Consider the following 10,179-nt stretch of genomic DNA (forward strand, 5'->3'; position numbering starts at 1 on the left):
AAAAATGTTGTAATAAAAAAATAAAATTTCGTTAGATACAATTGTTTCCTTCAATACTGTATCTTTTTTATTTATTTTTTTTAATGGTACTCTACGAAATTTTATTAAAAAAGGTATCTCCATCACTTTTTTTGAATCACTAAAGTCCAAAAAAGAATAAAAGCCGCCTGAAAAAACATCAAAGTTAAAACCCACATATTTGTTTTCTTGGCATTTTTTCACTCACATAGACTTCTTTGGAAGAAAAACGCCACAATTTTGACTAAAAAATCGCCAGTGGCTCAACATGTTGCGATTTTGGAAAACCTCCAAGGAGCTGAAAAACACCAAAAAAGAGTGAAAAAACGCCAAAAGGATTAAAAAAAATGCCAAAGTGAAAAACGCCAAGTGGAATAAGAATTTTGCGATTTCTTATTGATTTACAGCTAACATCTGGCCACAGCGTTTTTTGGCCAAAAAAAGGCCATGTGGCACAATTGGCGTTTTTCTTGCCATTTTTCAAAAAGAAAAAAAAAAAAAGTAGAAACTTATCCTTAATGAAGCACAGATGACCAACACCAGCAGATGACACCATAATCATATTTTATATTGGGGATTTGGGGTTTTCATGAGCTGTAAGCCATAATCATCACAGTTATGACAAATCATGGCTTGAACTATCTTGCTTTGCATGTAATGAGTCTCTCTCATATATTAATTTTTATATTCTAATTTTTTGAGTTTCACCTATACGTGCTATTTAAAAAAAGAACCAGCCCCCATTTTTGGATCCGCTTAAAATAGAGAATACATCCGGAACAGAGTGACTCCGTTCAGCCATAGCCAATGGTGCTGCTCCCATTAACAGCATTTGACAGCTTCTCGTTTTCGACAAGATGTCAATAGATGCGATTACTAGGGGCCGGAACATAGGGGGAGTTTTATCAAAACCTGTCCAGAGGAAAAGTTGCTGAGTTGTCCATAGCAACCAATCAAGTCGCTTCTTTCATATTTCAGAGACCTTTTCAAAAATGAAAGAAGCAATCTGATTGGTTGCAATTAGAGATGAGCGAACTTACAGTAAATTAGATTCGTCACGAACATCTCGGCTCGGCAGTTGATGACTTTTCCTGCATAAATTAGTTCAGCTTTCCGGTGCTCCCGAGGGCTGGAAAAGGTGGATACAGTCCTAGGAGACTCTTTCCTAGGACTGTATCCACCTTTTCCAGACCACCGGAGCATCGGAAAGCTGAACTCATTTATACAGGAAAAGTCATTAACTGCCGAGCCGAGAAGTTTGTGATGAATCGAATTTACTGTAAGTTCGCTCATCTCTAGTTGCAATGGACAACTCAGCAACTTTTCCTCTGGACAGGTTTTAATAAATCTCCCCCATAGTGGGTACCTACCCTCAGACTGTCTAGTACCATGTAGCCATAGGCTATAACTGGATAGAAAACACCAGCTGAATATTTTTGTATGAATTTCCTATATATTATGATACACACAGATGTTAAGTTTATTTCGGCAGACACTTGGAGGACTTGTTCATCTAATGTGACTAGTCTTCGTAGCTGAAGCTTTGTCTGGGCAGAGCCTTGCTGCGCACTCATCCACTTGTATTATCCCACAACAAAGGAGGGGAGGCAATCCAGCTTGGAGCGTTACACGAATTCCAGACAGGCTGTTCTCACGACTCCAAGCTAGTATTGCCAAAACAGCATTTGGTCTGTTATGCTCGTGAACAGGTGTTCACTGCATTATAAATAACAATGAATCATCTGACACAGTCATGTGCTCTCTCTACAGCAGTGGTCTTCAAGCTGTGGCCCACCAGATGTTGCAAAACTACAATTCCCAGCATGCCCGGACAGCCGTTGGCTGTCCGGGCATGCTGGGAGTTGTATTTTTGCAACATCTGGAGGGCCACAGTTTGAAGACCGCTGCTTTACAGCATCCTCCCACAGCACGACACCTACTATCGGATTCTGTGCTGGCTAGACACAAAGCATCATGGGATTTGTAGTAGGAATCACTTCCTTCTGCCATCTCTTCCTGAATGTGATAAGGAAGGAAACTGCTGTGCTTGGTGTTTGTGCTGCTACATAAGTTTCTCTTGGCAGATTATCTCCAGGTAATACTACAATGTGTGATTCTGGGGACACAGGTGACGTGATGTGTGTTTGTAAAGGGCTGTAAGAAACTCTTGTAACAAAGCTGCTTCTCTCCATTGTAGCTGCTGGCTTCCTGTTAGCACATGGGAGGGGGCTGCTGCTCACTTTACTAACTCAGGTGGGTCTTCTCACTTTACACTTTTATGTGCTTTTCAATTGTACCATAGGCTGCGTTCTCACATTGCACCGCAGTTGCATTTTTAATGCTGTTTTTCTTCCTTCCCTTTTTTTTTTTGTTGTAACATTAAAGCCGCTTTATCACTATTGTCTGCACTCTACTGTATTGTGCAATTTTATTATGGTTGCTGTAAAATCACATTCACTGTAAAATTCTGGAACATTTTAAAATATTCACTACTGCTATTTAAGAGCTCCTTGGGCTGTGTTCTGATGTTCAAGTATTTAACTGCAATTATTAAATGTAAAGTTAGAAATGCATTTTAAGCCCTTTAAGGACTCAGCGTTTTTCAGTTTTTACCTTTTTGAACCCCTAACAATAATGGACGTAAATGTACGTCATGGTGCCGTGGTACTTAGCACACCATGACGTACATTTACGCGCCAACATGACTGCGAGCACCGGACCAGTGCTCGCGTCATGCGCGGCAGGTCCTACCTGCTATCATCAGCCAGGGACCCACCGATAATGGCGGACATCAGCGATCGCGCAGATGTCCCCCATTAACACTTCAGATGCATCTGCAGCAGTGCGGTATTTTGAATGGATGATCAGATCGCCCGCAGCGCTGCCGCGGGGATCCGATCATCCAGCATGGCAGCTGGAGGTCCCCTCACCTGGCTCCAGCCATCTCCCGGGGTCTTCTGCTGTGGTCTGATATCGAGCAGACCAGAGCAGAAGATGACCGATAACACTGATCAGTGTTTTGCTCTATGCATAGCACTGAACAGTATTAGCAATCAAATGATTGCTATAAATAGTCCCCTATGGGGACTATTAAAGTGCAAAAAAAAAAAAATGAAAAATCCCCTCCCCCAATAAAAAAAAAGTAAAACGTCAGTTTTTCCCATTTTACCCCCAAAAAAGCTTTAAAAAATAATACACATATTTGTTATCGCCGCATGCGTAAAAGTCTGAACTATTAAAATATATTGTAAATTATCTCATACGGTGAACGGCGTAAACGTAAATAAAAGTCAAAAATTGCTGCTTTTTTTGTCACATTTTATTCCAAAAAAATTTATAAAAAATGTATAAAAAGTTAACCTAAGCAAAAGTGGTACTGATAAAAACTACAGATCATGGCGCAAAAAATGAGCCCTCATACCGCCCCATATACAGAAAAATTTGATAGTTATAGGTGGTCAAAATAGGGCAATTTCAAACATACAATTATAGAAAAGCATATAACATGGTATCATTTTAATCGTATTGACCCACAGTATAGAGAAAACATGTCATTTTTACCAGAAAGCGTACAGCGTGAAAACAAAACCTTCCAAAATTTGCTAAATTGAGGTTTTCTTCATTTTTTCCACATAAATAATATTTGTTTGGTTGCACCGTACATTTTATGGTAAAATAAGTGATGTCATTACAAAGTACAATTGGTGACGCAAAAAACAAGCCCTCATATGGGTCTGTGGATGGAAATATAAGAGTTATGAGTTTTAGAAGGCGAGGAGGAAAAGACGAAAATGCAAAAATAAATTGGTCTGGTCCTTAAGGGGTTAAAAATCATAACCCTTTCAATTTTCCACCTATTTTTTTGTGCCACCAAATTCTACATTGTATTGACATCAGTCATTTTTCCCAAAAATCTACTGCAAAACCAAAAAAATTAAATCATTGTGCAACAAAACTGGAAAAAAAAAAACACCATTTTGTAATTTTGTGGGCATTTTGTTTCTACACAGTGAATTTTTTCGGTACAAATTACACCTTTTCTTCTGTAGGTCCATACGATTAAAATGATATACCGATATATACTCGAGTATAAGCCGAGTTTTTCAGCACGATTTTTTATGCTGAAAACTCCCCCCTCGGCTTATACTCAAGTGAACTCTGCGCCTGTCAATCCCTTCATCAATGGTCTTCAACCTGCGGACCTCCAGATGTTGCAAAACTACAACTCCCAACAAACCCGGACAGCCATCGAATGTCCGGGCATGCTGGGTGTTGTAGTTTTGAAACCTCTGGAGGTCCACAGGTTGAAGACCACTGATGAAGGGATTGACAGGCGGTGATGATGAAGGGGGGGGGGGATGATGTATTTCCCACTCTAGGCGTGTAGTCGAGTCAATAACTTTTCCTGGGTTTTTGGGGTAAAATTAGGGGCCTCGGCTTATATTCGGGGCTGCTTATACTGGAGTATATATGGTAGGTTTGATTTTGTCGTACTTTTGGAAAAAATCATAACTACATGCACGAAAATGAATACGGTACCTTTTTAAAAATGTCCTCTTCTGACCCCTATAACTTTTTTTTATTTTTCTGTATATGGGGATGTATGAGGGCTAATTTTTTTGCACAGTGATCTGAAGTTTTTATCTGTACCATTTTTGTTTTGATCTGACTTTTTTTGGTATAAAAAGTGACCAAAAAACACGCTACTTTGGATTTTTTGACCTGCGGATTAATTAATGATATATATTTTATAGTTTGGACATTTACGCACGTAAAGTTAAAGGGTTACTCCGCTCAATGTACTCAATGTTCCAAACGCTGTGTGCGGGCTTCCGTGTTCACACCCCCTTGTGACGTCACGCCCCCTCCCATAGACTTGCATTGAGGGGGCAGGACGTGATGTCACATGACAGGGTGTGACATCACGAAGGGGTGGGCGTGAACACTCAATGTTCCGGACGCTGGGAAGAGGAGTAACCCTTTAACACTTTAGTGCAATGAAGTTCAAACTGTTTTATTGAAATTCCAAGGAAAATAGGTGTGGTTTGCCTTGTAAAAGAAAGAAACCATATTGTAACAACCATATAGCACTATAGACACTGTTTTTAACTTGTTAAAAAAATAATAATAAAAAAAATAAAGTATACAGTTCATATACAGTTTTTAAAACTGGACACAAAACCATAGTAGACTGCAGTTTTCTGTATGGTTAAAAAAAACACACAAAAAAGTACACGACCAAAAACGTACACAACCAGATGTATCTTGTTGCACACGTTTTTGCATGGGAGGTCTATGCATATGGTTTTCCTATACAAAACAGTTTACGGGAACTGTATAGCAAAATGGTGACGTGAATGCACCCTTGAAGTGGACTGGTAAGTATTGGCTTCAGAAAAGACAACGCTTATTCTAATAGTTGTTTCAGTGTGCATGTCTGTTTATATTTTAGGCAATAAAAAATGCATTTTTGTTATACCATGTATAATTACAGAGCGTATAGAAATGTAATATCAGGAATTAATAGATGTGATGCACTTTTCACTGTCCATTCCAATGTATTTCTACGTAGTAGACAGTTATACTTGTGTGGTACCAGGGGTCTCAAACTGGTGGCCCTCCAGATGTTGCAAAACCTCAACTCCATCAACCATTGGCTGCAGCTATCAGCTGTCTGGGCATGCTGGGAGTTAATGTTTTGCAACATCTGGAAGGCCACCAGCTTGATACCACTGATCCAGACATCATAACAAACTAAATACCAATTCAAACGAGTCATTAAAGGAAAACTGTCAGCCTGTGCTAAACCATATCGACTGGGTTATAGTGTGGGTAAACAGGATTCAAACGAGGGGAAACTTACTTATTTTAGTCAACTGGCCACCGAGATATCTTGTTCTGAAGTTCCGGGATTTCTAATGAGAATAAGTGCACTGAAGGCGTTTCCCCCGCCGGCTGGCCGCCTCTCGCTCCCGTAGTAAGTAAGGCTCCTAAGCCCTTCCCTCCACTATGCATATGCTTTGGATTCAACTCTATTTCCTAGTGACGTGGAGTCCCACATCACGTGATTGCAGTGCTCTGCCTGAAGAGCACATGCGCCGCTATATTTTCCCCAGCTCTCATGTCATCAGGACGTAAAAGCTGGGGAATATATAGCGGCGCATGCACTCTTCAGGCAGAGCACTGCGATCACGTGAGGAGGGACGGGCTTAGGAGCCTTACTACGGGAGCGAGAGGCGGCCAGCCGGCGGGGGAAACACCTTCAGTGTGCTTATTCTCATTAGAAATCCCAGAACTTCAGAACAAGATATCTAGGTGGCCAGTTGATAAAAATAAGTAAGTGACCCCTCGTTTGAATCCTGTTTACCCACGCTATAACCCAGTGTATATGGTTTAGTGTGGGTGAACAGGCTGACAGTTTTCCTTTAAGACTGAGCAGACAAGGGTTAGAAAAATCATGTGCTACATTCAATGGCCCAGCCATCTTTCCTTTAAATAGTGTAGTACACACAAAGGTGAATAAGCCAGTCATCCAGTTATTATCTGTGTAAAGATATGTATTGCATGGAATATTAGGATACTGACAGTAAAACAGAAGGGAAACAGATTGTGGCATAGGATAGACCTGCCTAAAAAGATGTGTGTTTAGAGTGTGCTTAAAGGGGTACTCCAAAGGATAGGGGATAAGATGCCTGATCTCGGGAGTCCCACAGCTGGGGACGCCCGTGATCATGCACGCGGCACCCCGTTTGTAATCAGACCCCGGAGCGTGTTCGCTCCGGGTCTGATTACGGTCGACCGCAGAGCCTTTGGATAGGGGATAAGATGTCTAGGGGCGGAGTACCCGTTTTAAGTCACGGGAATATACAGGATATCTGACAAACAAGTAAATAAGGCAAAACCCTTATTTATTCATAAAGGGCATGTGAATAAAAGCGGTGTCATCTACAGTGGTAGACTGCACACATGTGCATGTGCCTGCCATAGTAGATCTGCTTTTACAGGCTAAATCAGGCTCTCCAAACTGAGCAGGCCATTTTAATCATTTTTCATCACCCCTATTGACTTTAATGGGAGTTGTGTAGCTTGTGGTGCTACAGTTTACACAACTCTCAGTAACCCCTTCATGACTGGGCCAATTTTCACTGGACCAGCTGTCAGAAGCTGAAGGGGCTGAAGGGCTCCCATTCTCAGCATAGGTGCAAGTCCCAGGTTTGTGACCTACAGCTATCTTATATTTATGTCATATCCTGTGGACTTTTATCAATTTTGAGATGGGAATACTGATTTATGAATAAGTAGCATACAGTATGTAATATTTAATCTAATACTTTCCTTATTTAGTTGTGTTATTATTGCTGTGCAAAGCAAATACGGTAGATTTATTATTGAATTTTTTTTAATTTAAGACAGAAACAATCTTCGAATTCAGGACTAAATGGATATATCTGGACCATCCCAGAGTCTTCTCTCTGTGTTTATATCACTAATGTTCCTGCTCCCTGGAGTGAAGGCAATGGATGAAGGGGATGCCATAGCAATGCTGATTGGAGCAGTTATTGTGGGCATTGGATTTTGTGCTTGTTTGGGGTACTATGCTAGAAAGCGAGAAGGGCAGTACTAAGATTGTGTATTGTATTTTGAGTTTATACAATTATTGTTTAGGACGATGTCTATAATATTTTTTTATGAATTGTTAATGAACTGCCCATGAAAATAAAGCAATATTTCTTTTTAGTATGAGTACCAAATACAAAATGGAGTATTTCATGGTGTATATGTTTTTTTTCCATATTATTACACTGGAATTTGGAAACCTAAAATGTATTTAAAATTACATATTTTACTAGTTTCTTTGAACATGTAGTTTAGGTACTCCTAATAGTTGGGGTTAGATGAGCTTGAAATATCCACATACCACATAATAGAGTTGTCGTAAGAATGGGTCACAGATTAGGTAAACAATGCAGCTTGCAGTTGTGCACAGAATTCAATGTAGACAGTGAACTGAAACAATGTAATAGGAGAATAGAAAAATATGGCACTTACCAATGCAGAAAATGATCCAGTCTTTATTCCAAAAGACACTGTATACTGTAGAGAGTGGTTAAACAGATGCATCGGGGGTGCTCAGAGATGACAGCTGTTTGGTACAGAAACACACTACTTTAGGCCTTGCTTCAAGGCCAGAACAGGTATGTTTCTGCACAAAATGGCCATTGTCTCTAAGTCACTGATAGTGTTTTAACACCTTTCCACAATATCCAGTGTCAAATGGAAAAAAGCATTCATTAAGACACTGGTGCATTGGTGAGTACCCTATTTTCTGTTCTGTTCTCCCATTACGTTGAGCTTAAAGTGGTACTCTGCTCCTAGACATCTTCTTCCCTATCCTTTGGAGACACCCCCGCAATCTCTGGAACCCTGGCGTCCAGAACTCTACTGTGCTAGGCTTCGGGCGGCCGTGGTCATCACGCTCCCTCCATTAATTTCTATGGGAAGGGGTGTGATGCTGTGGTAGTTTGTAATCAGGCACAAAGTGGAGTTCGCTCTGTGGAGCGGATTACTTGGGTGCCGGGACAGAGATCGGATTCTTTGGATAGGGTTTAAGATGTCAAGGGGCGGAGAACCCCTTTAAAATATACTTAAATAAAAAGAGAGACGCCAACTAGTAAAAATAAAAATTAAGTACAGCAGTTCTAAAACAACCAAAAATCCATTCGTTTTTAGGGTCTTATCCCTATACTTCCTGGTTGAGCAATTGCTCAATACTTAAATTCCCTGAATGCTAAGGATCGACTGATATCCATTTATTTTTTTATTTTTATTTTTTTATGGCTGATAACTATAACTTATACTGGAAGATCAAAGATTATCGGCTATTACCCCCGGCCCCATAGAAGCCACTATAGATAAATGATTTAAAGTGGGTGCTTTAAATCAATGAACTGCAGCAGCCGCCTGCTTCTCTTCCCCTGCCTGTCCTGGGGTCCTCCCTAGTCCAACTGCCTCATTGCCTCCCCCATCCCCGGTTTTATAATTACCTGTTCCCGGGGTCCGCGCTACTTCTGGCTCCGGCGGCGTCCTGAGCTGTCACTGTGCGCACTGACTGTGATGTCGCGTTGAGGACGCCACTCGTCATTGCGCTGCGCAGTGCGCAGGACGCCGCAGGAGCCAGAAGTAGTGCGGACCCTGGGCCCCGGGAACAGGTAATTATAAAACCGGGGATGGGGGAGGCAATGGAGCAGCTGCGGTGGTCTCTGGGGGGGGGGGGGGGCGGGGCATTATCGGCAAGGTAATTGCCAATACCCCAAAATTTCCAAAATCGTGAATATCGTCCGATAATATCGGCCAAACTGGTCAATCCCTACTGAATACTTTGCTTTCCCTCAACTCTTCATCATAGTCCTACCACCTGAGATAACAGATGATGATGCATTGTCCTGGGGATAAGGGAGGAGCTGGAGGCAATACCACACTGAAAATTAAAATATAACTTCCTGCCAGGGTTGAATTGCACACAAGCACGCTGAAGCCAGTAGAATTTGTGACACGATATTACACAATATTAGTAAATTATATTTTTTTAGGCAGAAAGTCTTGAAGTTGAATTTTTCTGAAACCAGAATACCTTAGTAGTAGTGTCATGTGGATAGGATTATTGGCTCTGAAGTCTGCATTAGGGCTGAAATACAAGGCATTCAGAAAGTCTTCAAACCTTTTCACTTTATTGTGGCCTTATCCTTAAAGGGGTTATCCAGCAATAACCCCTGTCTACAGGTTGTATGTGCGGTATTACAACTTGGCTTCATTCATTTTAATGAAAATGAGCTGCAAAACCAATCCCGACCTGCATACAAATGTGGTAGGGTTTTGTTTTATTTGATTTTTTTTTTTTATAAATCCGCTCTGTTTTAATGCGGGATAACCCCCTTTATGGACCCGGACATTTTTTGCACATCTGACCACTGTCACTTTAAACATGGGATGCTTTTACCTTTCATTCTGATTCCGAGATTTTTTTTGTGACATATTCTACTTTATGTTACTGGTAACATCTTGTCGATACTTGCATCATTTCTTAGTGAAAAATAAAAAAATGTGATGAAAAAATTAAAAATTTTGCATTTTTTTTTTACTTTGAAGCTCTCTGCTTATAAG

General features: G+C 40.7%; 1 protein-coding gene across 5 annotated transcripts in view; it reads left to right on the forward strand.

Moving 5' to 3' along the window:
- SMIM30 (small integral membrane protein 30) overlaps positions 1-9,038 on the forward strand; it is a 35,011-nt gene extending 25,973 nt beyond the window's left edge. Inside the window, exons 1-3 of one of the 5 annotated variants that reach the window (XM_056573883.1) lie at positions 1,961-2,113; positions 2,216-2,271; positions 7,432-9,037. In XM_056573883.1, the coding sequence (XP_056429858.1) occupies positions 7,457-7,642 (186 nt within the window). In that variant the 5' untranslated portion in view covers positions 1,961-2,113; positions 2,216-2,271; positions 7,432-7,456 and the 3' untranslated portion in view covers positions 7,643-9,037. Of the gene's footprint in view, positions 1-1,960; positions 2,114-2,215; positions 2,272-7,427 lie in introns of those variants that run through there. The other 4 variants (XM_056573881.1, XM_056573884.1, XM_056573882.1 and 1 more) reach the window with 4 other exon arrangements.
- The last annotated feature ends 1,141 nt before the right edge of the window (positions 9,039-10,179 follow it).

This window comes from Hyla sarda, chromosome 4, assembly GCF_029499605.1.
Source record: "Hyla sarda isolate aHylSar1 chromosome 4, aHylSar1.hap1, whole genome shotgun sequence".
Lineage (NCBI taxonomy): Eukaryota > Metazoa > Chordata > Amphibia > Anura > Hylidae > Hyla > Hyla sarda.